Source organism: Colletes gigas, unplaced genomic scaffold (genome assembly GCF_013123115.1).
Source record: "Colletes gigas isolate AHSC1104 unplaced genomic scaffold, ASM1312311v1 Colletes_gigas_Sc00002, whole genome shotgun sequence".
Lineage (NCBI taxonomy): Eukaryota > Metazoa > Arthropoda > Insecta > Hymenoptera > Colletidae > Colletes > Colletes gigas.
Genome location: NW_025106631.1, coordinates 7786023 through 7806674, shown reverse-complemented (window position 1 = coordinate 7806674; position 20652 = coordinate 7786023). Strand labels below are relative to the sequence as shown.

The window sequence follows — 20652 nt, the reverse complement described above, 5'->3', positions numbered from 1 at the left end:
TCTGAGGGAAAAAAACACCATCAACAACTTGTACTTTTAATTAACTATTGATGTTCTTGCGACGACGAAATGGATTGCATATTGCCACTTTCAATAACGCCATCAAGGGATTTAACCGCACAACTGCAAGCTTATTGAGAAGGGACAACCAGTGCCAGCTGGTGACTTCCCCCTAGGACGGCGAGAATTATTGTGATCGATTGTACACTTAATCTCTGTATTAAAGATTGGCAATACTGTTCTCAAGATTTACAAGAAAGAAGGACAAACTAGGAAGCAACAAGAAGGAACCTGTTGTGCACAGAAGGCAGTGGAATGAAGACACGCCGCGAATACGAATGCCATAATGAACACCAAAACAAACTATGAATATACTTCTAATACATATAATGGAGGTACATGTTTATCCACTTTAAGTAACAAAAATTTCTAACTTCCAAACATGCTAGTATTCATAAAAAATATACAATTTTTAAAGATGTTAGTAAAGACGAATTGAAAAACCGTCTGCTGGACGTCCTTATGGCGTCTGCTAGAATGACGCTTGGAAAATAAGAAATTTAACATCGTCTAAAGGAAAAATAAATAATTCTTATTTTCGTAGCAATATTCGTATGTTTGTTGCGTATTGAAAGTGTAAATAATTTCTTTATTATATCTGTAAATCCGAAAATTGTAATGTTTCGTCGGCTGACTGTCATATGTCATGATGTAAAGGAGCACATATTTATTATTGTTGCAATCGCATTACTCCTGACGCAACAAATAAAATAAAGATGTATCATTTGTATTTGTCAATAAAAAGTTGAAAATTGGTGGCGAAACCTTATATAATTTGTATATAATAATAATAATAACAGCATGTATACTAAATGTTTACTGTAGTATTATAGTAGAATATTTACCATTTATCAGATACATACTAAACGTGTATATAGATATACATAGCAAATCAATCATTTATCGTTAATGTTTTACTCTGTAGCTATAAAAACATCAATATGAATATTAGTACAAGCTCTATTATTTGTAATCTATAGAACGAATAAATAAGTATTTTTACTTATATAGATCAAACATCGATTACAGTTAACTTTTAATCGTTGATTTCATTTTATTTTCTGATGCAAATTTCTTTTCAGGTATTACGAGAAACGATAGTCCGGCTGCTTTATTAGACATGCTTGCAGAAGTTGCATCCCAAACATTACATTCAGAAAAAAAACGTAGTAAATCGCTGTTGACTTCACAATGCAAGCCAAAAACAGAATGCATAAGAAGAAAGACTCAAGAATCATCTTTTAACGTTTCGCAACTTTTATCTATGCCTGCGTCACAATTAGTTAAACAGTTTTCTATTTTTACAAGCGACGAATTAAAAAGGCAATACTCTTATACATGTGCTCTTATTATTGGATGTGGACAAAAGTACACTAGTTTTGCAAGTGAAGGAAGAGCCAGAATGTCTATCAAAGCACATTTAGCGGAACATTTGGAATATTTAAAAACAAATAAGGATGCCTGTGAGTAACCATAGATATATTTATATAAGTAATAGAAACAAATTACTGCTTATTAATAATAATGCAAAAAATATGTATGTTTGATATTGTTTTGTAGATAAGACCTTTACTGCAAAGTCTGTGAATTATAAAAATCATAAAACAAGTTCACAGAACAAAAAAACTAGACTACAACAATCAAGAAAACCACAGGAGACATTGAATAAAGAAAATAAGAATGTTATAGTAGAAAAATCAACAAATTATCTGCGAAATATTCTATTAAATGATTCTAGTTTTAAGGAATTAGACAAGAATAAAAGCTTCGAAAGAATAGAAAAGTCTAAAAAATTACATAATTCTGAACAAAAAGATATAGATAGAACAGAGTTTAAAGTACTTGGGGATCATAGTTATTTTGAACGTTTGAAAGATGAGATTCCTAATGGCAAGGAAACATCATCTTTTAGTAGTATTCTTGAAAACACAACAACAGATGAGAATGTAAGCATGAATATAAAACAAATACAAAAATTTATAAATATTGAAAATAATTTTCTTTTACGCAGATTGTTCTTATGGTTGTTGGCACTGATACTGTTCATATGAAAGAGTATTCTCACATTAATCAAAAATTATCAGAAAAAATCAATCAAGAGTCGGAGACCATTTATTTGCCAGGTACATATACGAAATACTTTTAGCATTTATTTTTTGTATTTATATTGCATTTTGGCTTATTTTTAGAGATTACATGGTCAGGTGAAATTTGCAATAAAAATGGAGAAATTATAGCCACTAAACCTAAAGGGAAAGCAAAATTTATAGGCACCAGTAAAGAGGAAAGAGAAATGGCGCTAGCGTTTATGGATCGTATTAAGAAAAAAGGAAATCCAACAGGAAGTAATCTCCAATGTCGAATTTGTAATCCGCCACGAAGTTTTACAGCGCCTACAACATTAGTGTCTCACTATCGTAGTCATGCTGGAATAAAACCATACGAATGTCGTATATGCAGAGCAGTTTTCACAAGAAGGCATAGTTTGAAATATCATATGCTAATTCATCAAAATCAGACACGATTTACGTGTGCTGATTGTGGGAAAAAGTTTAGACATCCATCGCATTTTAGAGAACATCGACGTAGGCATACAGGAGAAGCACCGTTTGGATGCGACGACTGTGGACAAAGGTATGCGGAATATATATTATAAGTGTATAAGATATAATGCATAAATATCGTTATATTAATAAAATTACTGTTACTTTAATTAGGTTTAAGACAAGAAACACCTACAAACGTCATTTGAAGACAAGACATGGAAAAGTTTTAACGACTACCGGAGAGTTGTTGTATCTATCCGAGGAAGATTTTCAGAAAGTTCGAACTCACAAAAAGAAAAAGAACGATATAAGTAAAGAATATGTAATAGATGAGAGCATAATTGCAGCAAAAGCAATTATGAATTATCAAAATAATAATAATAATAATCAACAGGATACTGCGACTGAGGAATATGTTCTTAACGAAGGTACTGCTGATAATGATAAAAATTGGAAGTCCAATGATACGCTACAGATTATTAAGAATTGTTTTGAAACTTATGAGGTTTATCCGGAATCTCATTTAAATAAGACTGAACACATAGAGACTGAAATACATATAGATAAAAAAGTTTGTAATAGAAATGGAAGTAGTTTATCGGACGAATATACGGATAAAGTGTACAAAAATTCGTCACAATTGCAAAATATTTCTTATAATAAATTAGAAGTAATTCAGGGTGAGAAAGATCAAATCGTATGTCATGATAATATTGGCCAATCTGAATTAATTTATCATAACGTAAATGAGCCATCATCGTACATTAAAATAAAATATAATAATTTGGTTAACGATGAAAGCCAAAACAATATAAAATTCCAAGATAATTTTAAACTTCCAGAAAATGAATTGAAAAATCATATACAAATAATGGAGCATACTCAAGAAGATTTTTCAAAGTGCATATTAAATAACCCTGTACGTGAACAAGTTACATATGTACATAACATAGAAAAAATAGAAGCAAAATTTCTCACCCAAGAAAATGAAAAAGAAGACAATAATTTCATTCTTAATGATAAATCTTATCAAGAAAACCATGAGATCGCTGTGACAAAAGGTTTCATAAATACTTTGCACACTAATAAGATTTTATCATCAACTACAGATATATTAAATCAAAACAAAGAATGCCTGTTACAAGAAGGTAATTATCAAGCAGTTGTAACAGATTTAATAAAAAATGATGTGAGCGCACCATTGAACAATGTTCTTGGAAAGAATCAAAAACTTTTGCATCAAAGTAAACAGCATTTATATATTCACAATCAACCCTTGACTAGTATAATAGTACAAAATAAATGCATCAATATAGTTCCGCATCAATTCAAAACTTGTCATGATCAGCAAAATAAATCAAAAATGCAACTGAATGGCGGTCAAAAATTTACACTTCTAAATAAGCGTGTGCAAGCAGTTAATATAAAGCAAAATGGAAATGATAATACAATTCTATTATTGACTAATGATACTTTACAGAATAGTGTTCTTAGGATTGATCCAAATAGCACTACTGATAATGAAATTAAGAAACAGATATTTGAAAAAAGTAAGTAAAATTTAAACAAAGTAATTTTATTTTATTTTTCAATAAACTATACGTATTTTACATTGAAAGCACTTTTATAGAAACACAGTTAACAAACAACGTGCTAATAGTGTGTAAAATACGAAAACAATGATTTGTGTTTTTTTATGTGTAAATATTGCAAAGAGAAATGTAAATTTAATATTTTTTACTATCAACAAAATTTTGAATATAGATAGAAAACTGTATAATAACAAACGAATTGAATAAAATATTTTTTCATATTTTTAATCGTGAGAAATGCACAGTATTATCATAGCTTTGATATACAGTAGAATTTAAAAAAAGAAAACGGTCTCAAAGTGCATTTATTTTGTTTGTGAAATAAAATTATTCTTGAAATTGTTAAGTAAACGTCTTATTACTTTAAGAAAGGAATGATATATTACGAAATCTTCACATATTAGGCATTCCAAATGTTAAACTTAAAAGAACACTCTTGTTGAACTTGCTATAATAATCATGCATGTACATATTAACAATTTAAGATGAAATAATTACGAATTGAATTTACTTAAACATATTAATGCAGAACACAATTACTTAATAGTTGTAACATTCTTGTGCCAAATGTAGATGGTGTAAATTTATAATTTGCCTAACAAGAAAAAAATATTTAATGTTAATAAGTTGTTTTGCAAATTTTTATATAAATTTCTATTTGTAACATGCGTGTTTATACATACAGAGTATAAATTATATATTGCTAAATGTACTGCATTTTATACAGAGTTAGATAACCAAGTTCAACATATTATGTTCTTATGTTATTATTTTGAAACACTTAAACCATATATAGTTATTGTATCTATAATGAAGGTAAAATTAATAAGCATGGATTATGATATACTATTTTTTGCAATATAGCTCAAAACTGTCTTCCATAAAAATCGATAAATTTATTTAACATTACACTATCAATGTTTCTTTTGAAAATATAAGTACGAATATAATAATTAGCTATAATATAACAATAGTGATGAATATAAATAACTCGTACATATTATATTAATTGCTGATCTTGTACAAGACATAATGTAGAATTCTAAATATATTTAAAAATACTAATTAAATAATACTTTTCAATATTTTGTTATAATACGCTAAAGTTAATCGGAACAATTTATTTAAATGCAAAGTCTGAAAATTTTTCATTGATAATCACTTATAGTCACCTCACGAAAATTATGTAATGACATATTTTAAATGCAATGTCTAATTAAGAATAGAATCAAATAGTGCCTCTTTTTCAAATTTAAACAAAGTCTAAGGTGTTGTATGTGATATGATACTTTCAATATGGTTTCAAAAAGGTAATTTTAATAATAACGAAAAAACAGTGCATTGTAAGTTTAAAATTTTTATAAGTACATTAATGTATGTATTTATACCATTATACAAAGTAATTATAAATTAAATATTGTGTTTTTCTAAATACAGAACTGTAATTTCCTTATTTCAGTAAAAGGTGTATTGTTCTTGTACATAAAAGATATATTTCATTTTCATCTGAAAATTAATAAAATACTGTCATTTAAATGATTTAAAAAAAAATAAGAAAATTAACTTCATTTTTTATTAAAGCAAATTATCAAAATTATATCTTTGCGATAATCAGTTGCTTAATATAGAATGTTATAAACTTGAATTAACATCAACATTCCTAAACAGTACTTTAAAATTCCTAATATTTTAAAAATTGCATATAATATAACCCACTTACAGTTCGTATAGTACATGAAAATAATCTTACTAAATTATAAAGCATAATTAAAACACTTCGGTTAAAAAAAAACATAGATATCTACAATACTGTTACATCATAATTACTTTACAATTATTTAGTGACAGATTTTTCGAGATTAAACTCTCATATATCATAGAAATATTGTTATAAATCATTTAAATAAATAGTGAATAGTAATTAGAATTAAAAAATCATAGCAATATTAAAATTACGTTATCGCATGTAGCAGCTAAAAACGAATGAAAACTGCATAAAATTAATTCCATCATTCTTTAACATACATTTAAAATTCTATATTGATTAACATGAATTTTAAACATGTACGAAGAATTTTAATACTCATAATTTGTATGAAGAAAATGTAAACATTTGTTGAGTTCTTGTATTCATGTAACGATAAAGGTAAATTTTTCACCTGCTGTATAAAGCATAAGAATAAGAATTCGAAAATTATTTTCATGACGATTTGTTCATTGTAAACTATATGTGCCTTAAGTGCATTATGAAACTGGTTGCTAATGATACAATACATATAGTAATTATATAAAAAATATTCATACATATACTTTGTACTAAATTTTTTATTATTATTTGTAATAAATATTACATAATTGTAACGATATTAATGTGAGAAATAATTTTAGTTACATAATGTATTTTTATACCCATTTTGTACTTAAAACAATAAAATACTTGAAAACTGTTTCATAACATAAATATGAATGTAATGTATTCTTACCTACAAATATTTTTCGATTCCCAGTTTTTTACATCTGTAGAAACTTGACAACAACAATAAAGGAAAAAAAGTAAAACAAGTGTACCATACCACATATCTGTAATAGAAAAGATATAAGAATTTCTATTAGGTAATTCTGAATTTTTACAAAGTATAAATACTATAAATAAGTTCTTTCATTTTTATCTGTAATAGTTTTTAAACAAGCTAATACCATGTAATATTCTGTATACATAAGTATGTCCAATTTCTTCGCCAGCAAAGAAGTAAAAATTGGATATCACCGACATTGCCAAGAGTGGACTTGCTAATACACAATTGAATCTTCTAGCATTTGCCGGTGACATATATTTTCTTTGTACGTTGGAATAATATTTACTTTTTCCAGCTGATTTAACTAAACTTTCTATATTTAATCCTATAAAATTAAAGAGCGCCCAAAAAAAAATGTTTCGTTGCATTCCGTGCCAAGCGAAAACAAATGTAAAGCACAAGAAAGAGGCAAATACCCTATTGAAATTTGACTTTAATAACGGCGTATAAATATATCTGAAAAATATTAATATGCTCCTTTTTCTTTCAACATTTTTTAATGCTCTAAAAATAATTAAAACTTTTATTCCATATTGGTGCACAGCCATTTTCATATACGTTACCTTATAAGAAATTTATATAAACCCTTATCAAAATACTTCCACATATCAGAGTACAAATGAATTCTTGCTACACACTTAGGTTGTGAAGGTGCTTTCACATGATCTATTGCGCATAAAGTATGATTTAACCCGTATATCACAACATATTTAATTAAAAAAAATTGTCCGATACAATATCCTAATCCATACAATGCCCATGGATTTAAAAATTCAACAATCTAATACAAGACAAAAAAAAGTGATTTTAACTAGGTCTATAAATTTGGGTTCGCTTAAATTACATTTAAAAAGTGTAGCTTTACCTTGGAATGATACTGTATTGCATTAAAATACAGAAAATGTAAAGAAAAGTTGGCAAAGATTATCCAAAAAATATACCTAATTAAATTTAATGTAAAATGTTTCAATTCTTTTAATTTCCAGACCTGAAATGGCCCTTTCATCTGTGAAAATTTATATATTATTTACTTTTAATAAACCAATAAAAATATATTTGCAATATATAGATAAATTATACATACAGAATTGATAAATTCGTGGTATAAAATCAATGGACCTAAACATAATGTAGGCAAGTATAAGCAATATGCTAATCCCCACAAAAAATTCCTCGATAAATGTGAATTGTCATCAGAATTATTTTCTGAACATATCTGAATATTATCTATACTGTAGCTAATGCTTCTTAGTAAAATCCAACACATTATAACGATTAAAATGTAATGTTCTTCGTCATTGAATTTTAAAATACTTTGAAATGTACCATCAGGAATTTTAAGAAAATGTATAAAAAATAAAAATAATATGTTTATCGACCATATTATAGACTTGTTGCGCTTATATGTTAAAATATACAATATGCTCAGTTGCATCAATACACATAATACACCTATCGATCCAATATAAAAATACAAAAATGAAATAGATGTAAAAATATACCAGTAACATAATAACTGTAAGAATATAACACTATTAGTTAGTAAATGTGAGACAAACGATATAATACCAAATAATATTTAAGTATCACACCGTAGTACTTGGTACAGTTTTAATAATCTGACTAACTAAGTGATGGCAAAATATCCATGGTACTAATTTAATTATCAATGGTATCCATATCTTCCACTCTTGATCGGAAACATCCCGTTTCCTTCCGATCCATATCCAGCCTGGTGCGAAATCATTGTACAAGTCATGATAATCATTAAAGTCTAAAAATCATGTATGACTTTTAACAATGAAATAATTGATATTACATAAAAAAAAATAAGTAATCTGAATTCTTACAAGTACCAACTAAAAACACTTTATACGCAGAATAAAGTACAGCGCCGGTCCAACAACAAAAGTAAAAGATACTTTCGTATTTATTCAAATTAGTAACGCTATTTGTTACCGTTGACATATTTAATTACAATTGATACATTCACACTGAAAAGTACTCTATTGAATATCGAGTCAAAATTTTTTAGAACTTTATGGAAAGTTTAAAATAATCGATTTAAAAGGTTTTGCTTCGTTTCGTAGATTCACAGTATACAGTATGTCGGTTTTCTCCACCACTAATTCGTCGTTACTAGCGTGGCCGCCGATGCACTCAATTATGCCAAATCTGGCCACACTGCTGTAAAGACCAGTGAACAACTTTACTATTCTAAAGGGTAATAAAATCGAATGAAAATAAGTGGTAAGAATAATGTACTGCATATTGTGACTTAGTTCAACTTTATCACATTTATCCTATATAATATAAAATTATTTTTATCTTATATGCTAGATTTATTCGAAACTTTATTTCGTAATTTTGTTATTTATTTACTCACAATAAACGAGACGAGTCTTACAATTCAAACAAAAGAGGTAATAAGGAACATTATATTTCTATCGTCAGATGTATGTATTTAACCTAAAAAATTCATTTCTTATATATAATCAATGTCAGAATAAATAATTAAATAACATCTTCTAAATATATTTTTATTTTTAGAAGATAAAATGCATGAAGTACAATAGGTTCATTAAATTAATGAGAAATAATTACATGCCGTTTAATTGTACAAAAATTTTTGTCTTATATGTTAATGTAAAGAACGATAGGACAATGATCGCTGCCATATACCTTGTCTCTAATAACATTATCACAAACTTGATCTTTCATACGTTGCGATAACAAAAAATAGTCCAATCTCCTGTAGAAAAAAATTTATTATAATATGAAAATTCATACAATAGAGTAAACACATTTTTATGTACTCACCATCCTATGTTTTTATTACGTGCATTAGCGAAATATGACCAAAAGGTATAAGCACCTGTCCTTTCAGGATACAAAACTCTAAATGAATCTATAAATCCTGCAGTTAAGAAATCTGTCATACCTTCTCGTTCTTCTTTAGTAAATCCAGCATTTTTTGTATTTGTCTTAGGATTTGTAAGATCTATATATAGAGGAAAATAAGAATATGCAAAATATCCCATAAATATTCATGAAATGCCACTTACTATAAAATACATATTAAACAATACTTTTAGATAATGTTACCTATCTCTTGATGAGCCACATTCATGTCACCACAAATAATAACAGGCTTCTTTTCATCCAATTCTTCTATATATGTTTTAAAAGTCTCATTCCATTTTAATCTTTTTGGTAATGTTACTAATTTTTGGCCAGCATTGGGAACATCTATAACATTGTTGTACGTCAAGAAGTGCAATAAACATTGATACAAAAGAACTGCAATCATAAAATTCCTTAATATTAAATAATAACTTACAAACATTAACCAAATAGAACTTAGGATATTCTGCCACAATTAACCTGCCTTCTATATCAAACTCAGGATCATTTAGACCATACTTTACATTAATTGGTTTCTCTTTTGAATATAATGCAATACCACAGTAGCCAGATTTTTTACCTATTTATGTCACACAAATAATTTTTATTTTTATGAATTTAATTTTAGTAGTAATAACTATTTGAAATTCTTACTATCAAGAAAGTAACGATGGTATCCGCTTAATTTAATTTCTTCTGGTAACTTATCTTTATCGCATTTGGTTTCTTGTAGCGCAACTATATCTGCATCTTCTTTTATAATATAATCAATTCCACTTTTCTACATAAATACAATAATAACACATTATGAAGTTCTGTGTAGAAACCTGATTGTAAAATAATATAGTCCACCCACGGAGACAAATCACCAGCATAAACAAAAAATGTATGTCCTATTATATACACGAGAAGCAACAGTCACAGCTCTTGACTGCCACCAGTAGTCAAACACTTGTCGATTGTTTATTGCTAGTAACTCATTTCGGTGGACAGATTATAATAACCATACTTTAATGACTGCTCTTATGCCAGAAACATTCCAACTAGAAACTTTTAAATTATATTTATTTCCTTTCGCATTTAATTTTTCGCATTCAAAGTCAATTTCATCCCAGTTTGTACTTGTTTTATTCATTGGTTGCTTTGGCTCTGTTTTAGCACGTTTTGGTGCAGGCTCTTCAGATTCATTTCCTGCACGTTTAGATTTTTTACCAGACATTTCTTGTGATTTTGACACATCATTTTGTTTTTCATTTTTGGTCTCTGTAGTTTTATTTGCCTAGTTTTTAATCAAATCAAAATAGTTATGTTTGATACAGTACTTTGATATTTGCACATTTTGCATTGATTAAAATATGATGGTATGTGTTTTAATAAGAATATTAAAGTTATTATTTTGTAAAACTACGTATCTTAATATTGCATTATTATATCGTTAAATAATGAAAGCATTTATAAGAATAAATTACATAAATGGATCTAACCTTTGTAATTCGACGTCGTTTTGGCGGCATACCGGTAGTCTTTCTGCACGAGAACGGACGCTAACAAATACTATGTTAATTAACACAAAATTAATAATGTGAAAAGAATTTCTTTTAAAATTTGTCCATTACATAGTAAACAAATCTACACAAAACAGTTATATCGGATATTTATTACAAACATTAATAGATGTATTCTAGCAAAGAACAATTCGTTAACGCTACGATCTTCAATGGAGTTTGAAAACTGCGGGTAACTGCAAGATTTGGTATAAAAAAAAAAAAACTACTAAATCAAATTTTTTAGTTAACAGTATTTAAATTTCATTTTATTCGAAATCAAAACAAATAAATGACTAGATTTACTGTTAGCAGGTTAATATTTGTAGTAAACAGTAAGTTTAATGATTTATAGATAGAACGAGTCATCTTGTGCCATTTATACATATAAAAAATACTGTTTCGAAATGGAAACTTCCGTAATCCTAGAGTATAGCTGATGGCTGATGCTTGCGCGATTACCACTAGTGACGTAGATGGCGTAGTTGAGCTGAGAAATTATCTCACTGTGCTGCCATGTTATTTAGTTTCCTACTATAGAAGACTTCGGTCCTACACAGGGTATCGAAGTATACAAACGGGAATATACATATACAATCGTTATTTCCACACTTGCAAGTACGGTGTTGCCACCTTAAAATGATCTAAAGTTGTGATGTCGTTCAACACGAGTAATAGACTACTAGTAGTAAAGGTCATTGTGAGTGTACTCGGGCCAACGAGATGATTCGGTAAACGAAAAACAAACGTCCCTAAATGTGACTCGTAAGTGTTCTTTGGCAGCCAATGACTGCAGTGCAGCATCGACCACATCGAGCTCTTTGTTTTTCTTCGCTTATTCGTCTCGTTGACCCGAAAATACATTCAGTAAGTATATACTATACTAAAGTCCCTAGTGAACGTATACACTATACATTCGCTGCAGTTAGTTCACACTTCACACTGTAACTTCAACAAGCATTTGTATGCCTTTCCTTATAAATTGTGGTGCAAATATTAATAAATCTACACACGTATATAACTTTTTAAATTAAAATATAAACAAGACAAATACAGCAATATCAATTTAGATATGTTTAGTAATAAAAAAAGCGATTTGCCACCGAGACCCCATATTCTTGACCCTGAACATATGTTGGAGGATCTAAATAATGCTGCTGTAGATGATACAGCATTCAAAATAATAAACAAAGGTTTCAACATCTTCTGTATTATTATTAAATATATTGTAACAAACGTTAAGACAATATTATATATGTTTTAAATAGTCATAACCTTACGAAAAACCTTTTTGTATTTTGTTTCTATGTTCAATTTTATGCGAATACAAATTTACTTCCAGACGAAATTTCTATTGAAAATTCGATAAATGTGCATACTTCTGATACATTCCAAAAAGTAAAAACGTATCTAAGTATAAAACAACAATTGAAACATTTGGAAACTACCCTTAAAAAAAAAGAACAACAGTTGAGGACAGATAATGAGGTAATAAATAAACTAGCAGATGATATTAGGAAACAAGCACATGCTGCGTTAATAACATAAATTATTTTTTAAAATTGTATGTAAGATATGTAAACATTATTTATTGTAAAAAGAAATTCAATATAATGAGTACATATTTAATTTAATTTAACATTATCTTGCTCGTTAATGTTAAACGATGTAAACTAGCTGCCTGTGTACAATATTTTTGACAATAGTTGCATTTAGTAATTTTAGTACATGTACGTAAATTAATTTTGTACTAAATTATTCCTAACGTTATAACACATGTATAATTAACATTTATACAAAAATAAATGTTACAATAGTTATTATTTCACATCGTGTATATGTGTATTCTGTGTATATCCAATACCTATAATTTTATATATTATACGAGTGTATAATCATTATGACCTTGATAGAATCTTTGTTATATTAATAAAGACCATCATAATTTATAGGCGATGTGTATATTAAAAGGCACTACATTGCAACAAGAAATATGATTAATCAAACACTTGCATTTATGACATACAGTCAATCACAAAAATATTCGGAAATGACAAATTAAATGAACAAAATGAAAATAAGAATTTTTATTTAAGTTAATGTATTCTTTAATATGTCAAAGTGTAGAGCATAATTTTCAAAATTACACTGGTATTCGAATATTTTTGCGATAGACTACGTATTATTATTGTTGTTAAAATATATATGTAAAAATTTTTAAATAATGCGTCTTGTTCTTTCATTACTTTAGAGAAATGCATATGGATTAGTAACAAATACTGTTATACAAATATGTATTTAAAATCTACTTTAGTAATGTTACAATTTCTTTTTTTTTTTTTTAATTTGTAACTATAAACGTTTTCATTTTGTATATTTGGAATGATAAAAAGTCTCAAGATATAGAAAAATATATATTTTGTGTGTTCTTTGGTTACTCAAATATAGTAGTTCATTAATCACATTCTATTAGAATATTGGAACTCCAAAAGTACTTCTTGTATGATATAAATTTTGTTGTGCTTGAAATTAAAAAAATATTAGAAATGATTTTTAATAATAATAGTTGTTAATAGGTCTGTTTCTTAGAAAATGCCTTTAAAAAATACTGTTGTGCATTGTTTAAACGATTAAGATTGTTAATTGAGTATACCTAATGTAACATCATACCTAACTAGTGGGTCGTTAAGATAAGCACACCATGTAAAGCCAGATGGATATCCTGAAAAAATCATGCAAATATTTTTAATTAGTAATTTAAATTAAATAATGTAGAGGATTATATGATTGTTATGGTTTACAAGTTTCATAAAAGGAAATTCCCGATTGTGTTACTATAGCTGTGATTATGAAATACAGATTTTCCAAATGTACACATACATTAGTTTAATGTAAAAAGCAATGTACCTATTTTACATGCAATGTGTTCGATTCACATGTGTGATAAAGATTAAAGTTGCATAGTACTTACATGGTACTATTTACTGAATGATTTTCATGTGCTGACAAAATGTGGTCGAGATAAAGTATCAATGTTTATCGCCTTTTGTCCAGCTGCATGCAAGCAACATCCCTGAATTAGTCAGTGGTTAGTGACAAATACCTATGTTTTAAAAAATATATACATATACATATAAGGTGCACTCTGTAATTAAGATTGAGCAATATGTATCGCGCGTAATAGTCATTACTTTAATGATGAGACTTCTTACAAAAATACAATATACCTTCACCAAACAGAATATATATTATATGGGTACTTATCTTTATTTATAACATTTTTAACAATAATATAAAAGTGCTTTACATTCGTTTTTTTTTTTTTTAATTTCTATATATATAAAAGTAGAATAGCTCTGTTCATTTACAGATATTAAGTATTTTCGAACGGAATATAAAAGTATACAATATATTAATTATATTCTTATATAATGTATTAATATATTCAATTAGGACGGAATTAAGAGATATGTAAATTCAATGTTGTAATCCTTTTACAACATTCTTAATGGTCAATTATTCGCAATGATTACAAAATACTTAAAAATTGTTTAATACCGAGTTCTCGCTTGTAATAATATAAACTGCTTTAAATTAGGATAATATAGCAATTATTCTTTTCCCAAAATAAACAGTAAGACTCGATTCTACAAAATAAGAACATTTCCGAATCATATGTAAACTTTCCAATATTAATATTGGAATATATATTATTACACGTACATATATAATATTCATCAACTCTGCCATACGTTTAAAAACATGTATTAAAAAATACATTTTATAAGTTTTAACATGATTCCATTTGTAGACAATAATAATAATAACGGAATGATTAATCATTTTTCTCTCTAATACCAATAACATGTATAATCTACCCTCTCTATCATTTCTTATGTTGAACATAATGTGTCACCGTGCCTTGGAAAATGGAGAATGTTAACTTATATTAGTTAATACCAAAGTACAATGGACGAACTTGAAATATTTGTCATACATAAAGTATAAGAATTTCAGTCAAATATTACAAATGAATATCAAAATATTTTCTCACGATTCCACATTATTTGAATGAGAATATTTGTAAAATTATAAAAAGTTTTATTTAATCAAATTGATTTGTAAGAAAAACGCCTTACACATGCACAATAAAAAAAAAAAAAACAGATACCAGGAACATATAAGTAATCAATCGATCAAAGTGTTTTGAATTGTAATCAGATAATTATTACATTATCAGTTATTTCCCACTAAAATTTGGCATTAAAAAGAACGTACGAAATATTAACTTGCCTCTAGGCTTGTATTTGAGATGGTCCTCAATGAATTGACAAGGACAACGGGCGGAGACACAGTGTCGTGGTGGAACCGACAGACCCGCGATGTCTCTATTACGTTCTTGCGAGTCTATAACCAGATCAAGTCTGCGGCGCACAAAGTGATGTGCCCATCGAGATGCATACCTCAGCAACAGCAACTCCGCCCGTTCCTGTCAACACACACCATCATCATTCACTACCTAGAGCGAAAGTAACGAAAAAAATGTGAAATCCATGTCTTGTGCGCAAATTGTAAGGCGTAAGGTACAGAAATCTATTATGCCCGAATACTTCATACTACGCTACATAAATATATAACTAATTGCTTTTCTCAGTTTTAAGTACTTAAAGAATGAAGTACTTAATACTAAGAAAATATATATATGTTAAATTTTCGAATACTATATACAGTATACCATATGTAGTAATATGAAATACTAAAGACAAAACTTGCAAAATATACATGCATGTAATTTATACAATCTTTGTACAAATTTTAAATTGTGTACTAAATGTTCAGTACTGCATTAGTTAACAGTGTAATGTAATAAAAATACAGTATAATGTAAAACGTTAAAGAACTTAAAATATATGTATCTATGTTCAATATTAATAATCCAATTTGCTAAAAAGTAGTATATAACAATACTAAAACTGAGTATATTGTACAGTTAAGTACAAAATGATTAATAACGAAAAGCAGCTTTAATATCTCATATGGCTTATCTCTACTCAAATAAATTTTGATTATTCACCCATTTTTAATAAAACTACTTATGGTATCTATAAATATAGAGTTACGAAATCGTCCGAGTTGTTCGATAGATCTTTTTAGTTTTAACATCATATATTTCTTTATGTAATTGAGATTATTAAAATTTTTATTCTAAAAATGACATTAAAATATCATTAACAGATCAAAGTGTAAGATTTTCCAAATTTTTTTAAATTTATAAGAACAAAATTGGTTTTAACTTTTATATGCATATCAAACAATTTCATTTTATATGCCCCTATCTTTAAGAAAGCTACTCCAGCTGGGACAGAAATCTCTGCCCCGAATATGTGGTTTATTTCGAAGCCATTCCTCTATATATTGACATGGACATAAAGCTGTTGATAAGTGGCGAGGTGAAGAAGGATTTCCACCTTCTTCATCAACTGTCCAGTCCAAACGTCGACGTAAATAATCCTTTGCCCAACGTTGTACGTAACGGCAGAATACTTGTTCACTTTTACCCTGATAGGTTTTAATTCATTTTATAAGAAAAAAAAAAATGATATTATAAAAATTTTTGTGAGACAGAACGCAATTCATTTTTATAAAACATACAGAGCAGGAAAAATTCTATTTCAATTACTACAAGATGTCTAAGTTACTGTAAATTTAATATATTCATAAAATCAACCAAAATAGTATAATTACCTGGCGTAAAAAATGCTTACCTGTTTTCGGGAGATTCTGGTGGTTGTGTTGCCTTGTATCACAATATCGCTATCATCGATATCCATTCGCTGTTGCAATTCCCTTTTTCGACGCATTTCAGAATTTCCATCTTCGCCAATTATTCTACCTTCACGTTCTTCTCGTTCTATTACTTCTTGTAACTTTTTCTGTTATAAAATAAATCAAATTTCATATATTATATAAATTTCATTGTACAAATTTTGTTTGTAACGATGCGTAGTTTTTTGGACAATGATGATAAATAGTAAAAGCTAATACAAAACATGTCAGGCCTTAATTATTTAAATTAAACACATATCACAAAAATACCTAATAACACTTACGATGCAATCTGTAGTATCAAAGTATATGAAGCAGAGATTGACTTTATGACACGAAATCTTCCCTCTATCATCCAATCCAAGCAATATTTTATGTCGAAGTAAGTGCTTGTTCACTTGAGCCATACATTTCTCAAGATTATGGTTTAACTTTATCTTGACAAACATGCAAAAGAATATTGCTGCAGCATTGAGGACTAACCACATGACACCGAGGCCAAACAAAGTAAGACCAGTCACTCCAGAAAATAACAAGCCAAGCAGTACAATAAACGCAGTAAATATCCAAAGGACAAGAATTCTTTTATAGCATACATTGTACATATTAAAACGTACATCGTTCACAAGCAATTCCATTATGTGTACATAGTCTTCTACTGTAAGCTGCAATAGATATACAACAACAAGTTTTATATAATTGTATATAAGACAATTTGTATAAGACAATTTGTATAAGACAATTTGTATAAGACAATTTGTATAAGAAAATATTTAATAGATTTAAAAGTAAATTACAGTACAGACTGTTTAAACATAAAACATCAAGAAGTCAAATGTCCTGAAACAATTACCGTTAAGCCTTGAGCCATCAACTCCTCTGGTACTAATTCTGGTCTAAATTTAGCTGGAGTAATCCATGGCCATCTGGTATTAACTGGTAAAAGAGTAACTATAGTGTCTCCATTGGCAAAACCTTGTCTGATATTTCCAATAGGTGTGCTTATAATATTATTTGTACCACTTCTACCATTGGACACATCTCTGAGATCAATAGTTTTTAAAGAAGCACTTTTAGGATCTGAGACTCTTACTTCGGACGGCAAATTAAAATCTGGACTTTCAGACGCCATAGAACGATTTAAACCTGACCTATCTAAATTAATCTGGACGGATTCAGTTGATATCACAGCACCTTTATATTCATTGTTTTTTATTTGTTGAGTATCTAATTTGTCAACAGTTTTTCCAATCTTTTCTACATTTACTGTAACTGACTCTGGTTTTATTACAGCCGGTGCATTTGTCTTAGTTTTCTCTTCCATGTTACCATTATCTTTAATGGACGTCTCATCTTCAAATTGGACCCAATTTTTTGTTCTTGAAGATATGCTAGGTGAATTAATTTCTCGTACATTGTCAGTTGTATCTTGAGAACTCATTTTCACTGAAGAATTAATAAAAAAAAGAAAAACAAGTGAATTAAATATGCGAGGAAGAATTCAATAAGAGACAATGTAAAAGATAAATTATTTGACTCTTAGTTACTGCTGAATTTATACATAATAAGTGTAATATTTCTTTAATTCAGACACTAATAAATCATGCATTTCTTTTTCAAATATATTTTTATCTAAATAATTCGTATAAAATGCAGTAACGTAATTTTATGCGTTTGGAAAATAGTTCGAATACGCTGGTGGGTGTTTTCAAATAATTGTTTAGAAAAAAAACCAGTATTCTGAATTCGTAATTTAGAATATAAAGATACGCCGAAGTATACAACTTTCTAGAACGTCAAAACGACTGACCATTAAATTAAGTCATCTTTCGAGCTACGGACACGGTGTTATGAATTTATTATAAATCGTTTAGTCTTAAAAGTTAATATGTGCATTAGAAGCGCGAAATATGCGCGAAGATCACTTATTCCCAATATTTCTATATAGTTATTATTATCGAAGGAGAACAGACAAAATCACGCACAATATTATAAATGTCATATTCGCTACGATAACCACGTAGAGAATGCACGACTGATATTTCGTTACCTGTTGTGATATGACCTATCTTATATCCGTGAAGTGAAAAGGTGCGTAATGCACGAAATCAAGGTGTGCAGCATTGGGATAGGAATACGAAGGGTGGGGCGAGGGGCATTATACGAGATCGTACAACGAGTTGGTATATTTACCTGTATAATCACTTATCACGAATGCGTTACTTTGATCTCTTTTTGTACACGTACTGTTATTTACATAATGTGGTTTCCTTTAAATACGCGACGATACTTAAGTAAATGATCACGATATACTGATAAACGTAAAAGTATAAACATATTATTTTTGACAAAATTACATACATTTTTGGTAAATCAAGCACGTTTTAATATACCAATCTTATGTGATATACCGTGTACGTACATTTGTACATATATCGTACATATTAAATAGGTAAACTTGTTACTACTAAACGCATATACAGTATTTATACATGATCATTAATTTGTTCCATATGAAGGAAATACAGCGCGCTAAATGCATTTACTTCTTCCCGCGAGATTCTAGTTGCTGAGAACACGATATACTATAGATTACTATAGATAGTATTCCTTGAGTTTCATAATAAGTTAACAATTCAAATTAAAAGTTCAAATATCGCAAAGCAATTCAGAGTATTTTCATTTCATAGTAATTTACGCAACTCGTTTGAATATGATCGCAACGTTCTTATGTATTTAGACTAGAGAATAAGTAATAGTTGGTTCAATTTTAGGATTGATAACCTATTGACAAAAATAAATGGGCAATAAAATAGTCTAATTTATTGTTGAACGAATTAAATTATATATATATACTTTTATAGATAATTATATAGTTTAAGCGGTCAAATTGATTCTAACCAATTGCGACAGACTCTGAACGTTTCGAAAAAAAATTACCATCGTCAAGTGCACTGGTAATAAATTATCCATTTTTTCTGAGGTTTGATGGCTACGTAACATACATAAATACGCAGACTGATTATACCACTAATTGTACAACAAAACGACTTTAACCTTCTGAAATATCTAATTTATGCACGATACGTCACATGAATTGCTTTGAAATCACAGTCCTCTGACAATAGTTTATGATACGTCATATTTACAATCGTTTATTAATCGTGGAATTAAACTATTATTTATTAATATATCTCATTACATTTTCAGAATTAATCCCGATGCCTATACAGTACGAGTAATGGATTGCATAAGTTGCTATGAAATAACAATGCTAAGAACTTTTTTGTAGGTAAAATATACCTATAATACGTAATAATTGAAAAATTGAATTGTTTTGTAAGTCAACAATACATATGTATGTTGGAGGGAGCATATTCTTGAGCATTTTAATAAATTTGTAATACTCTGATTTTGTTTCACATTACCGACTAAAGAAGATAAATTATTTTTTATATTATATTGCAGTTTAGGGTTTTTAATTTTTAACAGAGAATTTTTATCTTTAGTTGTGTACATAGTACATACTTTTAAACATAGGCGTCAGGTAAAGCGACATTAGTAATTTTATTTTTTAGGGGAAAGCGACTACCTTGGTACAGAT

General features: G+C 28.3%; 4 protein-coding genes across 11 annotated transcripts; 1 reads left to right on the top strand and 3 right to left on the bottom strand.

Moving 5' to 3' along the window:
- The first annotated feature begins 296 nt into the window (after positions 1–296).
- Positions 297–4164, top strand: LOC122399158. The gene is made up of 6 exons (XM_043399606.1): positions 297–395; positions 1143–1523; positions 1621–2006; positions 2072–2183; positions 2250–2694; positions 2778–4164. The coding sequence occupies exons 1-6, from the start codon at positions 347–349 to the stop codon at positions 4162–4164; spliced, it is 2760 nt and encodes a 919-aa protein (XP_043255541.1). The 5' UTR covers positions 297–346.
- A 2451-nt stretch (positions 4165–6615) lies between these two features.
- LOC122400398 (protein-cysteine N-palmitoyltransferase HHAT) lies at positions 6616–9175 on the bottom strand. Of its 2 annotated transcripts, XM_043401852.1 has the most exons (8): positions 9161–9175; positions 8625–8961; positions 8367–8548; positions 7859–8290; positions 7640–7780; positions 7338–7555; positions 6896–7230; positions 6621–6778 (listed from the first exon to the last, which is right to left on the bottom strand). In XM_043401852.1, exons 2-8 carry the CDS (start codon positions 8740–8742, stop codon positions 6678–6680), a joined length of 1527 nt encoding a protein of 508 aa, XP_043257787.1. In that variant the 5' UTR covers positions 8743–8961; positions 9161–9175; the 3' UTR covers positions 6621–6677. The 2 variants fall into 2 exon arrangements, with proteins under 2 accessions (XP_043257793.1, XP_043257787.1); XM_043401858.1 differs by lacking the exon at positions 9161–9175 and having other exon boundaries at positions 6616–6778; positions 8625–8742.
- A 211-nt stretch (positions 9176–9386) lies between these two features.
- Positions 9387–11822, bottom strand: LOC122401094 (exodeoxyribonuclease). 2 transcript variants are annotated; one of them, XM_043403043.1, is made up of 8 exons: positions 11685–11822; positions 11163–11222; positions 10688–10957; positions 10333–10459; positions 10115–10258; positions 9880–10023; positions 9595–9775; positions 9387–9526 (listed from the first exon to the last, which is right to left on the bottom strand). In XM_043403043.1, exons 2-8 carry the CDS (start codon positions 11190–11192, stop codon positions 9409–9411), a joined length of 1014 nt encoding a protein of 337 aa, XP_043258978.1. In that variant the 5' UTR covers positions 11193–11222; positions 11685–11822; the 3' UTR covers positions 9387–9408. The 2 variants fall into 2 exon arrangements, with proteins under 2 accessions (XP_043258978.1, XP_043258969.1); XM_043403034.1 differs by lacking the exon at positions 11685–11822 and having other exon boundaries at positions 11163–11418.
- A 1834-nt stretch (positions 11823–13656) lies between these two features.
- LOC122399042 (transmembrane protein 268) lies at positions 13657–19431 on the bottom strand. 6 transcript variants are annotated; one of them, XM_043399404.1, is made up of 7 exons: positions 19099–19181; positions 17902–18494; positions 17333–17713; positions 16988–17155; positions 15516–15711; positions 14194–14276; positions 13819–13944 (listed from the first exon to the last, which is right to left on the bottom strand). In XM_043399404.1, exons 2-6 carry the CDS (start codon positions 18487–18489, stop codon positions 14218–14220), a joined length of 1392 nt encoding a protein of 463 aa, XP_043255339.1. In that variant the 5' UTR covers positions 18490–18494; positions 19099–19181; the 3' UTR covers positions 13819–13944; positions 14194–14217. The 6 variants fall into 6 exon arrangements, 5 of the variants coding, with proteins under 5 accessions (XP_043255321.1, XP_043255330.1, XP_043255313.1 ...); XM_043399386.1 differs by lacking the exons at positions 14194–14276; positions 19099–19181 and adding an exon at positions 19242–19431 and having other exon boundaries at positions 13657–13944; XM_043399395.1 differs by lacking the exons at positions 14194–14276; positions 19099–19181 and adding an exon at positions 18859–19087 and having other exon boundaries at positions 13657–13944.
- Positions 19432–20652: the final 1221 nt, after the last annotated feature.

What these genes read in the sequence shown, in the direction of transcription:
- LOC122399158 (XM_043399606.1), top strand. Translation starts at nt 347, where the DNA reads ATGAACACCAAAACAAACTATGAATATACTTCTAATACATATAATGGA. An exon ending in TTCTAATACATATAATGGAG is followed by an intron (nt 396 to 1,142) that starts GTACATGTTTAT and finishes ATTTCTTTTCAG; the next exon opens with GTATTACGAGAAACGATAGT. An exon ending in ACACAACAACAGATGAGAAT is followed by an intron (nt 2,007 to 2,071) that starts GTAAGCATGAAT and finishes TCTTTTACGCAG; the next exon opens with ATTGTTCTTATGGTTGTTGG.
- LOC122400398 (XM_043401852.1), bottom strand. Translation starts at nt 8,742, where the DNA reads ATGTCAACGGTAACAAATAGCGTTACTAATTTGAATAAATACGAAAGT. An exon ending in ACCACGAATTTATCAATTCT is followed by an intron (nt 7,781 to 7,858) that starts GTATGTATAATT and finishes AAATTTTCACAG; the next exon opens with ATGAAAGGGCCATTTCAGGT. An exon ending in CAATACAGTATCATTCCAAG is followed by an intron (nt 7,556 to 7,639) that starts GTAAAGCTACAC and finishes GTCTTGTATTAG; the next exon opens with ATTGTTGAATTTTTAAATCC.
- LOC122401094 (XM_043403043.1), bottom strand. Translation starts at nt 11,192, where the DNA reads ATGCCGCCAAAACGACGTCGAATTACAAAG. An exon ending in GCATAAGAGCAGTCATTAAA is followed by an intron (nt 10,460 to 10,687) that starts GTATGGTTATTA and finishes GTATTTATGTAG; the next exon opens with AAAAGTGGAATTGATTATAT. An exon ending in TGTGGCTCATCAAGAGATAG is followed by an intron (nt 9,776 to 9,879) that starts GTAACATTATCT and finishes CTCTATATATAG; the next exon opens with ATCTTACAAATCCTAAGACA.
- LOC122399042 (XM_043399386.1), bottom strand. Translation starts at nt 18,489, where the DNA reads ATGAGTTCTCAAGATACAACTGACAATGTACGAGAAATTAATTCACCT. An exon ending in TGATGGCTCAAGGCTTAACG is followed by an intron (nt 17,714 to 17,901) that starts GTAATTGTTTCA and finishes TATCTATTGCAG; the next exon opens with CTTACAGTAGAAGACTATGT. An exon ending in TTGATACTACAGATTGCATC is followed by an intron (nt 17,156 to 17,332) that starts GTAAGTGTTATT and finishes ATTTTATAACAG; the next exon opens with AAAAAGTTACAAGAAGTAAT.